Source organism: Myotis nattereri (genome assembly GCF_964212035.1).
Source record: "Myotis nattereri genome assembly, chromosome: 1".
Lineage (NCBI taxonomy): Eukaryota > Metazoa > Chordata > Mammalia > Chiroptera > Vespertilionidae > Myotis > Myotis nattereri.
In genome coordinates this window covers 21,015,420-21,032,719 of record NC_138075.1, presented here as the reverse complement: position 1 = coordinate 21,032,719, position 17,300 = coordinate 21,015,420, and the positions used below count along the sequence as shown (strand labels likewise).

General features: G+C 46.7%; 1 protein-coding gene across 7 annotated transcripts in view; it reads left to right on the top strand.

Annotated features, from left to right (window-relative positions):
* The window catches only part of ADCK1 (aarF domain containing kinase 1), a gene marked incomplete at its 5' end in the record, with an annotated part of 106,373 nt that overhangs the window by 65,697 nt on the left and 23,376 nt on the right, over positions 1–17,300 (top strand). For 5 of the 7 annotated variants that reach the window (XM_081083852.1, XM_081083850.1, XM_081083849.1 and 2 more), the window contains 2 exons: positions 5,052–5,210; positions 16,072–16,188. In XM_081083852.1, the coding sequence (XP_080939978.1) occupies positions 5,052–5,210; positions 16,072–16,188 (276 nt within the window). The remainder of the gene's footprint in view (positions 1–5,051; positions 5,211–16,071; positions 16,189–17,300) is intronic. The other 2 variants (XM_081083853.1, XM_081083848.1) reach the window with 1 other exon arrangement.

The window sequence follows — 17,300 nt, the reverse complement described above, 5'->3', positions numbered from 1 at the left end:
TTTTATGGTTGGGTCACAACATGAGGAACTGTATTTAAAGGGCCAGAGGGTTGAAAACCACTGCACTAAAGACTCTATAACTCATGGCTGGGCACCCTGCCCTCTGTGTACCACCTGTCCCCAACATGCTCTTTAGTCTTTGGATGGGACTCTGGTCTGAGCACTAGAATCTCACCCCCCATTTGATGCCACCCAGCCCATCCAAAGGGTCTCTAAAAAGAAAGGCCTGTGATAGTCATGTTTTTGACTTCTTTGGAACCACATTTTCAGGAAATGCTGCTGTTGTCTCATTTCTTTTCTGAATGTGTTGATTGAACAGTGGGTGGCCAGGTAATGTTTGTGTGTGGCACAGAATCCAATGGTTGATTTTATTTTTAAAGATAGATCTCTTTAAAAACCCAGAGATGTAGACAACCCCACGGAAACTTTTCTTCACCCTATATTTTCTGTTTTCTAAAAAGTGTGCACTTTTAACAACTTATCAGAAAAAAGATAAGGCCATGAGTGCCGAGTTATTTACGTAGCTTCGAATTGATTTTCGATCCTTGTCAAATACCCATTTGTACCAGTTTGGGTTTGCATAGGTGTTCTATTTTGTGTGCTGTTTCCCATAGAATGTTATTTCTTTTATAATATATAATAACTTGATAACAGGAACTTGCATTTCAGCTGCATGTTACAGTTTACAAAGCTCTTTTTATGCCTTATCACAAGCTTCCTATTGTATAATTTTGTATTGTACTGCATGAGACAGGGCTGCATAAAGAAAGAAGGAAAAAAACCCCCCAACAAAACCCCAAAACACCTGGGTCTAAGTCCTGCATTTGAAATTATAAGTTATGTGACCTTGAGAAATACTTTAACCTCCTGGAACCGGTTTCCTTCTTTGTGAAATGGACACGCAGAGGACGAAATGAGGACCTACATATAAAGTGTCTTGCAACACAGTGCCTGGCATGTAGTGGGTGCTAAATCGTAATCCTCCCCCCCCTTTTTTTACTATTATCAATAACAGTCAAGTTTTCAAGCTTTTATGTGACTCTTAATTTTTCCATTATATTTCTGTGTGGCCCACAATTGATTTTCCCTCCTGTGAGCCATTGACCCTATAGCAGTGGTTCTCAACCTTCTGGCCCTTTAAATACAATTCCTCATGTTGTGACCCCCAACCATAAAATTATTTTCATTGCTACTTCATAACTGTAACGTTGCTACTGTTATGAATCGTAATGTAAATATCTGATATGCAGGATGGTCTTAGGCAACCCCCGTGGAAGGGTCGTTTGACCGCCAAAGTGGTTGCGACCCACAGGTTGAGAACCGCTGCCCTATAGGAAAATAATTTCATTATTCTATCTTGAAGGAGGTATTAATTGTTGTATATACCTTGATTGATTCCTAAGGTTCCAAATCAAGTAGAAAATTCTCAGGCATTCCAAAACTGTGGTTGCCCAAATTTGGAGATAATCCCCTTTCCCACCAAAATCTCAGAAATAGAATAATTTAATCCATTTGAATAACACACATGTGAACATATAATTATTTCTCGGGAGAGGACAAATCCTTTGCAATGTTCATTTGTTCATTCATTTATTCATTCACTCACTTACTCACGTGAATATTCAATAAACATCTGCCGTGTATTGAGTACATGCTAGACACTGGTGAAAATATTGGCTGTTGGAAGAATTTTATGGAGAAAATACATTTTGGAAGAAAAATAAAAAAGTCAAATTGATAACAATACCTGTTTTATTTTAGTTGATTGCATCTGTTGTCAAAAAAGAAAAACTTAAATGAATCTACTTAGAGCAGGCTCTTAAGAAGGGAATTGAATGAAAACGAAAGGTGAAACTGAGTTTTATTTATTTTCCTCAGCCAAGAAAAGTTTTAGACTTGGATCAGACAGTGACTTGGACCAGACAATGCTTAATCTGACCCTTCTCCTCATCCCCTGAATTATGTGCAAAATTATGCAAGCATGTACATTTTCTGGGCTTCATAGCTAGCACCAAAATTTTAAATTGGTGACTTCCTTTAATGGGGATGGCGTCCTCCTAGAAAACTAAGAACCATTGATTTCCATCAAAACTGACCTTTGTTTTAAAATAACCAAGGGTGCTCTGGCTGGTGTGGCTCAGTTGGTTGAGCACTGCGCCAAGCACCAAAATGTCACTGGTTCGATTGCAGGTAGGGGCACTGCACAGGTTGTGGGCTCGATCCCCAGTAGGGAGTGGCAGGAAGCAGCCAATCGATGTTTCTCTTTTACATCCATGTTTCTCACTCCCCCCCCCCCCCCAAACCTCCTACTCTCTCTCTCAAATCAATAAAAACATATTAAAATAAAATAGGATAACCAGGGGAGTAACTCACCCACCACCCAGAGAATGCTTTAGAAACCAGTTTAATGAGTACTGTATAATTTTTTAGGTTATGAATTATTTTACTAAGTAGTTATTAGCAATTAATATCAGTCAATAAAATCTTTGATTGCTTTTATGATTAATGACATTAGGTATTAATAATAACCAATAGTGCTAGTAATAACTAATTATATAATTGATTAGTAACAGAAAAATCTTTAAAGTGCCTATCAGTGCTGTTTGGATGTTAATGATAATGAAAAATTTCACAAATAACAGTGACCATAGAGTAAATGATGAGGATTTATTGTTTGGCCAGAAGACTCATTCCCAGGTATAGACCCAACTTGGTTGCATGTAACTCCCTGTGTACACTCACATCTGGCCCAGGGTCATTACCTAGGAGTTAATCAGTAAATATTGAATGAACAATTGACCAAGCCTCATTGCGGCTCCTTCCCTCATCCCTACTGGGTGAGAACCTCTGGAATTTAGGTCAGAACCAAAATCCGAAGAGGTTTCTTGCCTGAACTTAGAGCCCAGAGTTGAATTCAGGTGCCTCTGGTGATGTGTGTGCCCCTGGCCCAGGCCTGGGAAGGTGCGTCTGCTTCCTGTGCGCCAGCTCTTCCTCCCTTTGGCGGTTGCTAAGGGCCATCTGAGGGCATGGTGATGAGATGCAGTGCCTGGAGGCTGCTGGGCTATGTGTTGCCACCTCTCTCTGCCTTCCAGTTTCATGTGACACCAACAGAAACACAACATAAACTAAATTGATTATCATAAGGTCACAGGTCTGGCCCGTGAAAGACTAGACAAGACTTAAAAGAAATTAGACTGCAACCAAATGCAATTAAAAAGAGTTTTGAGAGAAATTGAATATAATACCCTTGTGTGATGATTCTTTTAGACCTGCGTCTGGTACACAGCCTAGGACTTGTGCTTAAAAGCAAAACTGTTAATGCTTTGTAGTTTATGGCCCTGCTTTAGCTTTATTTCTTTCGTACCACCTGTGACGAACACATGTTGGGCATAATATTATAGACCAGGACAAAGGGAAGCACAAGCCAAGGCTCATAGGTGGGGCTCACTAAATCCTCCTGGATAGACTGGCTGGTGTCTTAGGCTGCTGGGGCTGCCATAACAAAATACCACTGACCAGGTGGCTTAAACTGTGACATTTATTTCTCGCAGTTGTGGAAGCTGGTAGTCCAAGGTCAAGGTGCCAGACGATTCTTCCTGGCTTGTAGACAGCTGCCTTCTCTCTGTGTCCTTGCATGGCAGAGAAAAAGTGAGCTTTGATCTCTCTCTGCTTACAAGAACACTAATCCCATCATAGGGGCCCACCTCCATGACCTCATCTAAACCTAATTAGCCCCCAGAGGCCCCACATCCAGACACCATCACACTGGGCTTAGGGCTTCAACATAAGAATTTGGGGGGTGGGGGAAAGGGGACACAGGCACTTAGTCCTTAACAGTTGGGGAAGGTACCAGCAGGCCCATGGTTCCTTGGTTCCTGCTTAGTGTCCTCCTGCTCTAGCCAGGGGTGGAGAGGGGTATCTCAAACTTGGACTGTAATCTCTACCAAGAATTACTGGGAGGGTTGGTCGGTGGTCTCCCCAGGCCCGACTTTGAACACTAACAGGAGGGTTTATCAGCGAGCAGGAGGGTTGCGCGCTGTGCTTCCCTCCTAGACTGCTGGACCATCTCCCACGTTCCTGGCATCAACCTTGCTCACCCACTGCAGAGCCACGTCTGTGAACTTGTGAGACTGTCTCAGCTCCAGAGCTCGGTGGTGAGGTAGCCTCAGAACTGAGTCCCTGCCCATGGAGGGGCTGGGCGTGCTCCGCAGATGCCACTGGACTCTGGTTCTTTGCCAGTGACATTTAATTTCACGTCATTAAACTGACAACGAAATGCCAGATGAGTCTTCTAACCCCACTCCCATTTTCATCCTGTCTTCACTCAAGAATCCACAGTGGGGCCAAAGGGCCCAAAATCTGAGCTTTTCATCCAAGTGGTCAAATTCCTTAACTCTTACTCATCTTATCTAACCCTGTTTTCTTTTTCAATTTCATTTTTTTTTTTATCATGGTGTTTAGATGTACAAAAAGTATAGAAAGTAACATGATGCTCAGGTGCCAACCACTCAGTTTAAGAAATAAATGAAAGCACGGTGACAGTGGCACATACTCCAGCCCTTCGTAAACAGGACCATGAAGATCCAAGAGCAACAAAGGCAGCATTTAAGCGACATGCTTCAGAGCAACGGTTTTGGGGGCTGGGTGGACCCAAGCAGAATTCTATTTCTATGCTACCTTACTGGGCAAGTTCAGAAAAAAAAAATCATATAACCTCTCAGAACCTTAACGGGGAGATGATAAGAGTGTGCACTGTGTACTTCCCAGATTGTGCACATGAAGTGGAGTAACTCAGTCAAGTGCTGAGCCAGTGCAGGGCACGTGGGGAGCACTCAGCAAATGGTAGTTGTTATTACTGCTGGTGGTTGGTGGCTGGTGGCTTTTCATCATCTTGGATTTGGACTACAGCGGTGGGCGTCAGGGGAGCTGTTTTCCCACTCACCCTTACTCCAGGGGAGACCTGGTGGGTTGTCAACATTTAGACCAGGCAGAAGGGCAGGGTGCCTTGGTGGGGTGTCGAGCTGACTGATGGGGTGCCTGGTGGATTTCAGGTGCTCGTCTTGGCTGTCAAACAGCTGTTTCCTGAGTTTGAATTCATGTGGCTGGTGGATGAAGCCAAGAAGAACCTGCCTTTGGAGCTGGATTTCCTCAATGAAGGGAGGAACGCGGAGAAAGTGGCCCAAATGCTCAAGCACTTTGACTTCTTAAAGGTAGGAGGGAAAGGCAATGGGGGCATGGTGGGAGAGTGCAGGGGAGGACTGGTCCTGGCCCTGAGTATCCCCCCTTGCAGGACATGAGTGGGGACAACTTCCTGAGTGATGTACATTAAAGCCCTTGGAGGCAACATTATAGTGAAATACCAGCTGTTATTGTTGACCTGTCTGTCAATCACACAGATGTTTATTGAATGATCTGCGATTTCAAGACACTGAGTGCTACCCAAAGGCCTGTGAATTGTGGTCTCTGCCTCCATGAAATATGGGGCTATGGCGATGATGATGATGATGGTGATAGTGATGATGATGATATTGGTGATGGTCATGATGATAGCTAATGTTATTGCACTCTGAAGTGTTCCTAACACTTCATGTATATTATATTAGCTTATTTACTACTAGGGGCCTGGTGCACGAAATTCGTGCACTGTGTGTGTGTGTGTGTGTGTGTGTGTGTGTGTGTGTGTGGAGAGTGTCCCTCAGCCCAGCCTGCCCCCTCTCACATACTGGGAGCCCTCAGGCGTTGACCCCCATCACCTTCCGATCACCTGATCGGCCCCTTGCCCAGGCCTGACGCCTCCGCCAGAGGTGTCAGGCTTGGACAGGGGACCCCCATCTCCCCCCGATCACTGGCTCTGGCCCCCGCCCAGGCCTGAGGCCTCTGGCCCAGGAATCATGCCTGGGCAGGGGACTCCCATCTCCCTCTGATCGCTTGCTCCACCCCCCGCCCAAGCCTGACGCCTCTGACCCAGGCTTCAGGCCTGGGCAAGGGGACCATCATATCCCCCCAATCCCCGGTTCCGCCCCCGACCCAGGCCTGATGCCTCAGCCAGAGGAGTTGACCCTCATCACCCTCTGATCACCAATCACCGGATTGGCCCCTTGACCAGGCCTGAGGCCTCCGGCAGAGGTGTCAGGCCTGGGCAGGGGACCCTCAGCTCCCCGCGGTTGCAGGCTCCACCCCTGCCCAGGCCTAACGCCTCTGGCCTAGGCATCCAGCCCGGGCAGCGGGGACCTGCAGTGGCAGTGGGGGGCGCCGCGATCGTGGGCTCCGCTTTAGGCCCAGGCAAGGGACCCCTAGCTCCTGGGACTGCCAGCTTCGACCGTGCCCAGCTCCCATCGCTGGCTCCACCCCTACTTCCTGCTATCACTGGCCAGGGAGGCAAAGGCGCCTGATTCTCCGATCATGGCTGGGGGGCAGGGCAAAGGCTCTTAGCTCCCCCCTGGGTTTCAGATCACTGTCAGTGGCAGGGGGCTTCTTCCTGCTTTCCCTTTCGCCTCCCTGCATTGTGCCTACATATGCAAATTAGCTGCCATCTTGTTGGCAGTTAACTGCCAATCTTAGTTGGCAGTTAATTTGCATATAGCCCTGATTAGCCAATGAAAAAGGTATCGCCGTACGCCAATTACCATTTTTCTCTTTTATTAGTGTAGATATGGTCCATTCTGCTATAACACAACATATGTGTTCTTAGAAATATCCACAGTATGTAGAATCACACAACAGACACCACAGGGCTTATAGGGAGAATAGATTATGCTTAAAACACTCAAAAACATTACCAGTGACATGAAAAATAAAAGAAGATAGGAACCTGCTCAGCTGGCGTGACTCAGTGATTGAGTGTCGACCTTTATTTTTTTTATTTTATTTTATTTATTTATTTATTTATTTATTTTTAATATATTTTATTGATTTTTTACAGAGAGGAAGGGAGAGAGATAGAGAACTAGAAACATCGATGAGAGAGAAACATCCATCAGCTGCCTCCTGCACATCTCCCACTGGGGATATGCCCGCAACCCAGGTACATGCCCTTGACCGGAATCGAACCTGGGACCTTTCAGTCTGCAGGCCGACGCTCTATCCACTGAGCCAAACCGGTTTCAGCGAGTGTCGACCTTTAAACCAGGAGGTCACAATTCCATTCCAGGTGAGGCCACATGCCCCGGTTGTGGGCTTGATTACCAATAGGGGGCGTGCAGGAGGCAGCTGGTTAATGATTCTCTCTCATTGATGTTTCCCTCTCTCTCCCTCTCTGACATCAATTAAAAATATATTAAAAAATGAAGAAGATGGGAACCTAATAAAGAGGGTAGCATAGTTTTACACCTGTTAAATGGCTATGAGATACCGAAGACCACAGGACACATGGCACTTCACCTTGACACCTGTTTGCGAAGTGGGCATCAGAAGAGTTGCCACTTGTGAGTTATTGTGAGCTGGTGGAAGGAGGGCTGCCTAAAATTGGACGGGAAGTTGTGACACCAGGTGTGGGTGGTGGTGTTTGAGATATATGTGTCTTGGGTTATATATGTGGTGTGGTTCTGTGTTCATGTGGTATTTCTCGTGGATGATAGCACACATAAGCAAATGCAAAATTTGCAGCATGCTCCAACTGTTCCCTAATATGTCACTAGATTTGGAACAGATTGGTGCTTTCAAGTATTTCTATACAGTAGAGCTGCCTGTATAGTAGGAAACACTTATTGTGGGAAACAATAGAGTTGCGACTTTGTGAGAGGCCCTGCTGGGGAGTTCTCTAAAGAAGAAGGGATTCAGAAGAAGGGACTCCTGCAGCCAATCACAGTCAAAGGCTCTGCTGTGGGCTTGGCACTGGAGCTGGTCCTTGAGGACTGTCCTGGTGTTTCCACAGGGCACACATGGATTGGAATGAGATGTACATCAACACTGCTCTTCTAATGCATTTAATCCTTAGTGGGTTTGGATCCATTTACCCAGGGGTACCTCTTCATGGTGCAGGGGTTGGGACCCTGTGGTAGTCTTTACAAAGAGGTTGGCTTTTTAAAAAAATGTCTTTATTGATTAAGTTATTACATATGTGCCCTTAATCCCCACATTATCCCCCCCCCCCCCTCATGCCCTCACCCCCCTGTTGTCTGTGTCCATTGGTTAGGCCTATATTCCTGCATATAAGTCCTTTGGTTGATCTCTTCCCCTTACCCCCACCCTCCCCTACCTTCCCTCTGAGGTTTGACGGTCTGATAGATGTTTCTCTGTCTCTGGATCTGTTTTTGTTCATCAGTTTATGTGGTTCATTATATTCCATAAATGAGTGAGATCATGTGCTATTTATCTTTCTCTGACTGGCTTTTTCACTTAGCATAATGCTCTCCAGTTCCATCCACGCTGTTGCAAATGGTAAGAACTCCTTCTTTTTTACCGCCACGTAGTATTCCATTGTATAGATGTACCACAGTTTTTTAATCCACTCATCTACTAATGGGCACTTAGGCTGTTTCCAAATCTTAGCTGTGGTGAATTGTGCTGCTGTGAACATAGGGGTGCATATATCCTTTCTAATTGGTGTTTCTAGTTTCTTGGGATATATTCCTAGAAGTGGGATCACTGGGTCAAATGGGAGTTTCATTTGTAGTTTTTTGAAGAAACTCCATACTGTTCTTCACAGTGGCTGCACCAGTCTGCATTCCCACCAAAAAAATGAAACTAGACCACCAACTTACACCATACACAAAAATAAACTCAAAATGGATAAAGAACTTAAACATAAGACGGGAAACCATAAAAATACTAGAGGAATCCACAGGCAGCAAAATCTCAGACATATGCCAAAGCAATTTCTTCTCTGATATTGCTCCTAGGGCAATGGAAACTAAAGAGAAAATAAATGGGACTACATCAAAATAAAAAGCTTTTGCACAGCAAAGGAACCCATCAACAAAACAACAAGAAAGCCCACTGTATGGGAGAATATATTTGCAAATGTTATCACCGATAAGGGTTTAATCTCCAACATTTACAGGGAACTCATACAACTTAACAAAAGGAAGATAAACAACCCAATCAAAAAATGGGCAGCAGACCTAAATAGATACTTTTTGAGAGAACACAGAAGAAAGGCCAAGAGACATATGAAAACATGCTCAAAGTCACTAATCATCCGATAGATGCAAATCAAAACGACAGTGCGGTACCATCTCACACCTGTCAGACCGGCTACCATCAACGAATCGACAAAAGACAAGTGCTGGCGAGGATGTGGAGAAAAAGAGGTTGGCTTTTAACTCTCAGAAGAGATTAGCCCTTCTCTCTTAACCCCGGAGCCCTGGAGAATGTGGGAGGGGGCGTCCCAAGGCCCTTAGGAGCTTTCCCAGAGCTGTCAGGCAGCACCCACTTGGGGAGGGTATCTCAGGACATTGAATGGGCAGGTCTCTTGCTCTGGTCTAAGATGCTCATGTGGCTTGGGGACATTGTGAGAAACAGAGGTAGTGTTTATACTTGGCTATCCAGATCAATTAACAGAGGCGGGGAGACTGAGGGTGTGTCTGCACTGGCCACCTAAGAACCGTAGAGTTTGGCTGAAGGGAGGAAAAGCCACAGCTGTGGTGATCAGTGTAGCATCTTGACACATTTTTTAAAAAATGTTTTTATTGATTTTAGAGAGAGAGGAAGGGAGAGGGAGTGAGGGATAGAAACATTGATGAGAGAAACATTGATTGGCTGCCTCCTACTGGGGATCAATCCTGCTTCCCCAGGCATGTGCCCTGACAGTGAGTTGAACCGGTGACCTCTTGGTGCACAGGTCGACACTGAACCAACTGAGCCACACTGGCCAGGCTTGGCATATTGGTTTTGGTGGAAGGTGTAGTCACTGGCAAAGTTGAGCTCTTTGAGGAAGTTGGGAGTCAGGTCTGTCTGGATGCCCTGAGTATGCTTGACTGGCTTCTTCTCAGCTGCCACCAGGGATGTGGATGCACAGACCCTCTTGTGCCTGTAAATAAAGATGTGCAGACTAGATCTGGTGACACTGCCCCAGCCTTGACATTCAAACCACCAGTTCAGTGAAAACTTGGCTCTCTCAGACAGGTAATAATATTACGTAATTAGCATTATTCTCTGGAGTCTAAAATAAGCCTCCACTTGCATATCCTATTTCTTTCATTCCTTTTTTCCTCAGGGATTGAGCATTTCCGGAGCCTGTTGCTATTGCTAGGAGCTGGGCATGTATAGATGAGTAAGAGATGGTTGGCTCCCGCCTGGGAAAACAACCTATCTAGTGAGGGACAGACACACAGATGTGTTGCTGTGTACAGGTTGGTGATGCTATGTCAGAGACTAACTTATCCATGTTTCTGTGGATGCCCAAGAGGAAGGACTTAATTCCACTCTGGATATGGAGCTCAGAGGGGGCTTCCAAGAAGTGCTGGTTATACAAGGGAATAGGCAGTATTTACTGAACGTTCTTTTCGCTGCACTGAGCACTGTGCAGATAGGATGACAGTGAATTCTTCCAGCAACCGGCATCCCATTTTGCAGACGGCAGTCAGAGTGGAGATGCTCGGGCTGCAACCCAGCTTTTCTGACTTCGACTCTGCTACTCGGCTGAGGACATTCTGTTGCCTCTTACCCAGCAGGGGTACTCTTCAGAGCTAGAACTATGAGCCAGACAAACAGAACCGTCTCCTCCACGGTTCCCATGGAAACAGCAAAATTGTCCCCTGGCTGGGACCAACTGGCATCTGCCAGACCAAGACATGTAATAATAATAATAACACAAATTTTTGAGACGAGGATGCCAAATGGGTAAATAATTAATGTAACTATTTGACCTGCTGCTTCTAAAACCCGAACGCCATTCCTAAGACGGTGGTAGCGTTAAGGTTCCTGAGTCATTAATTTTGCCTAAATAAATAACAAGTGGGAAGCAAATTTTGTGTGCTGAACACCCAGTCCAGCTCTTAAAACTGGAGATAGATTGCTTTCGCACACTGGCACCCCATCACAACATCTGTGGGTAATTAAGCCTCAGCAAAGAGTTTACCTCTCAGTGTGCACAGCACCTTCCAGTGGGGCGTAATAGCCTCAGCCCTATGCTGTAAATCTCCGGGCTTTAGACAAGGACTGAATGCAGATGCGATGGTGGGGAGACGGGAACAGGGTGAGGAGGCAGCCAGGCTGAACGGTCAAGACCAGGGCATTTGTGGATTTGGCTTCAGAGTGTGTGTGCTGGGGGTCAGGGACAGGGCAGGCAGTGAGGCCTGTGACTGACCTGGGAGACAGCTAGGACAGGTAGGAGGGAGGAGCCTGGTAACCGCAGGGTTTGGGACAGGAAGAGATGGGAGTGTATCTCTACTCACGGAGGTGGAGATGGGCATGGGCGCCATCTTTTGAGTAGGGCCACTCCACAGCTTCCTTTCTTTTTAAAAAATTTTATTGAATTTATTGGGCTGACACTGGTTAACAAAATTATAGAAGTTTCAGGGGTCCAATTCTAGAATATACCCTCTGTATGATGCACTGTGTTCACCACCCCAAGGTCACGGTTCCTCAGTGGGAGGCCAGGAGCTGGGCCTCCCCAGACACCAGACAAGCCTTGCTGGGCATCAGTGATTCTCTCTCACAGCTTTCTCAGAATCTCAAAGACGCAGAACTGCTGATGGATAACAATCAATATTAGTTAAGCTTTTTACATGCTCATGCTGTTAGACATTTTTAAAGTGCATTATATGTGTTTATGTTTTAATCCTTATAAAAGCCCCACAAGGGAGATGCTGGTATTAGTTCCATGTCATCAGTGAGAAAGCTGGGCCTCCGAGAGATGAAACCTTTGCCCAAGGCCACACCGCTTCCTGGTAAGGGGCAGAGGCAGGCTCTGCACGAGGCAGTCAGCTCCAGAGCCGACACACTCAACGTCTGTGCTCTTCTGCCTGTGTGACAGCTTGAGGGGGAAGGTCTGAATTATGCTGCTCTGTCTGTGCCATGAACCCTGAGCTCTGGTTGTGTATCAGAACCACAGGTGAAACTGCGAGGCTGTCACATGGCAGCTGCTGGTTGTCCAGCTGCTGCAAGGTGAGTGCTTTTGTGTCGGGCACCAGGACTCCACATGTGCTACTTGGAAGTAGGGAGTGTTGCTTCCATTGTGATGGTCATCATGCTCTTACAGGTGGGGAAACTGGCCCTCAGAGAGGTTATAAAACTTGGCCACATTCACGCAGCTTGGAGGAGACACAGCCGGGGCTCTGGCCCGATAGACTGTCTCAGACTGTGCTCTGCTCCGCTGGGCACTGGTGACGAGGGCTGTGGCCCTGGGTGATGGGCACTGCTCCAGATGATCCAGGCCTTGCTTCATAGGTGCATTGACCAAAGCACAGGAACAAAGCGGAAGCCAGACTGTGAGACAGGCCCAGGGTCTGGAGCTGGAACTTTCCAGAATCTGGGCTCTCTTTCTTTAGGGCAGGTGGATTCCACAGCAGCGGGGCCTCCAAGGAGACCCAGGATGCAGAGGTCCTCATGGCTGGTGTGACCCTGCCTGTGGGGTCAGCAGATGCCCTGGTCATGAGCCTCCCAGGGTTTAGTTTTGATGGGGTGGGTTGCGGGGCGGGGAGCAAGTGGACAGTAGTTCTTATTGCCACTTAAAAATTTTCCTCTTTCATCTTTCCTGTCCTTGATAGAAAAAGCAGGAGAAAGGGTCAGTGGTGCAACATGGGTGTCTGGGTGAAGTGAGTTTCCCCTTACATCCCAAACCCTTCTGCCCACATGCTGATTCAGGGGCAAGTCCCTGTGTCAAGCCAAGCTTCTCATCACAGAGCAGGAAGCAGGTTTGCATTTTGCAGTCATTTCCATGTGACATCAAGGAGGGTCAGTGTCTTCCCTGAGCTCCCAGGACAAATGCCTAGATCTCCCAGGCTTGATATATCTGTCACTTCATATCTAAACATCTGAAGCAAGGGATGTATTCTGCTGTGAGGCTGGGATGTTTGCATTTTGGGGGTGGTGGGGGAAGGTGGTAGAGGGGGAACCCAGCACACCCATGACCCTGGTTGACAAGCCCGGAAAGTTTCCAGCCTTTAGATTCTTTTTCCATCGGTGGCTCCTTCATGGCTGACACGTTGCCCAGGTGGCTCAGATGGGGGTGTAACCGCTTGTTGGCAGAGCTCCAGGTGCCCACTGCCACACTTCTGTTCCAGACACACCGAGGGAAGAACTTAACCCCAAATACGTCCCTTGCGCTCGGAAGCCATGAACAACAGCAGCAGACTTGCACTTACATTTTTTAAAAAAATATATATTTTATTGATTTTTTTACAGAGAGGAAGGGAGAGGGATAGAGAGTTATAAACATCAATGAGAGAGAAACATCGATCAGCTGCCTCCTGCACACTCCCCAACGGGGATGTGCCTGCAACCAAGGTGTATGCCCTTGACCGGAATCAAACCTGGTACTCTTGAGTCCGCAGGCTGACGCTCTATCCACTGAGCCAAACTGGTTAGGGCTGTACTTACATTTTTAAAGATACCTTTTGAAAAATGCCAAGCAAAACTGAATTTCAAGTTCAGAGTAACAGAGAGTCACAGATTTTCAAATGGCAAAAGCTGCAGGAAAGTAGCAAACCAGAATGACACCTTGATTGCAGTGAACCCTTTGTTCCAGGGAGCCCGGAGCCTTAGGCTTGTGCGCAGGCCCTAATTATGCTCAGAGCTCCTTATCGAGAGGGGCAGGAACAGGCTCCTAGCTAATGAGAATCGGGATGTAGAGGAGCAAAGGGCTGACTAAGTCACACAGTTGTTAGCAGAACTAGGAACAGGGAACAGGTGTTTTGATGTCAGAGCTGCTCTCTTACTGCTAGATGAGTTTTCGGGGTTTGGGATGAGGGAAGTACTTATTCCCCAGACGCTTGAATTAGCTTCCCTTGTTTCTTTTTCTTTTTTTAAAATATATTTTATTGATTTTTTACAGAGAGGAAGGGAGAGAGACAGTCAGAAACATCGATGAGAGAAAAACATTGATCAGCTGCCTCCTGCACACCCCCACCGGGGATGGGCCTGCAACCAAGGTACACGCCCCCGACCAGAATCAAACCTGGGACCCTTCAGTTTGCAGGCCGCCGCTCCATCCACTGAGCCAAACCAGTTAGGGCAGCTTGCCTTGTTTCTTTTCTTTTCCCTTCCTCCCTTCCTTCTTTCCTTCCTTCCGTCCTCCCTCCCTCCCTCCCTCCCTCCCTCCCTCCCTCCCTCCCTCCCTCCCTCCCTCCCTTCTTTCTTTCTTTCTTTCTTTCTTTCTTTCTTTCTTTCTTTCTTTCTTTCTTTCTTTCTTTCTTCTTTCTTTCTTTCTTTCTTTCTTTCTTTCTTTCTTTCTTTCTTCCTTTCTTTCTTTTTTAAACTCACCTTAGGATATTTTTTTCAATGATTTCTAGAAAGAATGTGAAAGGGTGGAGAGAGAGAGAGTGAGAAAGAGAAAGAAACATGGATGTGAGAGACATGGATTGGATGGATTGGTTGCCTCCCACATATGCCCTTAGTAGGGCTGGGGAACCTGCAACCAAGGTATGTGTCCTTGACCGGGAATGGAACCTGCAAACCTTTGGTCCATGGGCTGACGCTCTAACCCCTGAGAAAACCAGCCAGGGCCCTTGTTTCTTTATTTGTAAGTAGAAATAAACCCATCAACTTGTTGGGGAGACGTGGTGTACTGATAGCCGGTAATTCCTCCTTCCCAGCCGTCATGGGACTGATGGGAGTCATTCACTCACATGGAAGCCCAGCAGCCCTTAGTGCAGTCTAGTCTCTTGCCTCTTCTTAGGGAAATCTCTTCTCTTTTTGGCTGTTAGGTGTTTTCAGAGTCAGAGAGGATGGAAAAGCGTATCGGTTGAGAATGCATTTGTCTACAGGTAATTGATAGCTGGATTTAGAGCAGTGGTTTCTCAACTTTAGCTGCACATTAGAATCACCTGGGAATCTTTTGAAAATTCTGATTTCTGGGCCTCATCCTCTGGAATTTCTGTTTCTTTGTTACTAATGTTGTGGCCCCACCCCATAACAAAGAAACAGAATTTACAGAGGATGAGGTCCAGAAATCAGGAGTTTAAAAAGATTCCCAGGTGATTCTAATGTGCAGCCAAGGTTGAGAACCACTGATTTAGAGGATCTTAGACAGAAAGGGTTTCTTTTCCTCAAGAAGTTGCCTGCTGATGGTCTTAGTGGTTTAACAATATTAGGGCTGACACCTCTGATTTCCTCGAATTTTTACTCATGTTGCAAGGGGGCTGCTGCAGCTCCCAGTACTGCACTCACTTTAAGGTAGGAAGAGAAGTATAAGAATCGTTGCAACATCTGCAAACATCCCTTATCTAGAAAATAAAAACCTTTCCAGACCCCCTAGCTGACCTCTGCTATGTTTCATAGCCAGAGCTGTGTCACATGGCCATACCTATTGCGAGGCTGGCCAGGAAGTATTTAGTATTTCCTGTCTCTGGGAAAGAGGAGGATTGGGAATAGGTGTTGGGTTAGGATCCAGCATTGTCTGCCACAGGGTCTTGTAGGAAAGGGCAAGAGAAAACTTGTAACTTCCTGACCGAAAAATGGATCATCCAGTAAACATGCATTTGTTCATACATTTATACATTCATGCATAGGTACAATACACCAATTGCACAGGTGTGGAAACTGAGGCAGAGGGTTGAGATTTGTGTCAGGAGCCTGAAATGAGCCTGGTGAGAGAGGGAAACAGCTTTTAATGCCAACTCTTGCTCAGGTGTGAGAGGTTCCACACATTTCCCCCTGAGTCCCAATTTTAGTTTTGGCTGTTAATTGTGCCTGGAAGGCATTAAGGAGGGCAGGGAAGCCTTCTCTGGTCCCCAAGCAGGAGGGGTCTCTAGAGGAGGGGGCTGGGGCTTGGCTGGTGGAGGAAAGCAGGCTGGCCTTCTCTTGTCCTGCCTCCCGCTTTCTCACCTGCCACTGCTGAGGCCCCTCTCAGGCCTTCTCTCCTGTTCCTGAGAGGAGTGTCTGCTGTTGTCTGGCTCTCTGGGCCTCTTGGTGGTCCTCGCCCTTCCCCACCCCCCCCAGATTTTTCTGATCCACCCTTTCTTATTCCAGGTCCCCCAAATCTACTGGGAGCTGTCCACCAAGCGGGTCCTTCTGATGGAGTTTTTAGATGGCGGGCAGGTCAACGACAGAGACTACATGGAGAGGAACAAGATTGATGTCAACGAGGTGAGGCTGAGCGCTCATGGCTTCTGCTCACACAGCTAGCAGAAGCAGAGTCGGGATTAGAACCCAGGTCTGCATGACTTCAGATCCTTCTTTGTCTGCCTTCCCGTCTACCTCCTAGGGATTTGCCTTGGACTGCAGTGGAATCTGGGCCACTTCGGTAACTCCCCGAGGCAGGAGTTGGAGCACTGACGAGAACTTTTCCTGCCCACGCACTATCTGATTGCAGCCCTTCTCTCTCTAGCTTACATCCAGGGTCATTTCACCCATTCCATATGGACATTGTTCCATCTGATAGAGATGTGAGGGCTGAGTTAGTGCACAAGCCATGCTTAGCACAGCGCCTGGCCTGTGGTTAGTGTTCCAGATTGGGAGCTAGTTGATTATTGTTGTTTTCATTCTTAGTATCCTTCTTTACCATGAATGTTTACTGATGGCCTGGCCCCCTGTGCCAGGCCCTTTCTGCCCTGGAACCTTAGGAGGGAAGTCTTACTGTCTCTATTTTACAGATGAAAAATCAGAGACTTAGATCTAACTTAATGTAAGGTTCCAGATCTTAATGGTACCATATAATCACTAGCCAGATAAAGATTCAAGTCATTTCTAACACCCCGGCAGGCTCCCTCATGCCCCTCCCAGTCCATACTGCCACCCTGACTTCTGACACCAAAGACCAGTTTTGCTCACTACTGAACTTCATGTAAAATGAAATCATACAGTTTAGGCTTGTGGGTCTGGCAAAAACTGTTCTCTTCCATTGCTCTATGGGTCTACCCTTACAATAATACCACTTAAAAAATATTTGTATTGATTTCAGAGAGGAAGGGAAAGGGTGAGAGAGATAGAAACATGGACGATGAGAGAGAATTGTCCATTGGCTGCCTCCTACAAGCCCCCTACTGGGGATTGAGCCTGCAGCCTGGGCCTGTGCCCCAACTGGGATTGAACCATGACCTCCTAATTCATAGGTCAGTGCTCAACCACTGAGCCACACTGGTGGGTTACCATACTGTCTTAATTGCTTAGGCATTCCTAAGGAATCAATTACTTAATTCCTTAATCTCTTGCCCCAGAGATTTCTAGTGTTTCTAGTGTTTGTATGACCCAGAAAGCTC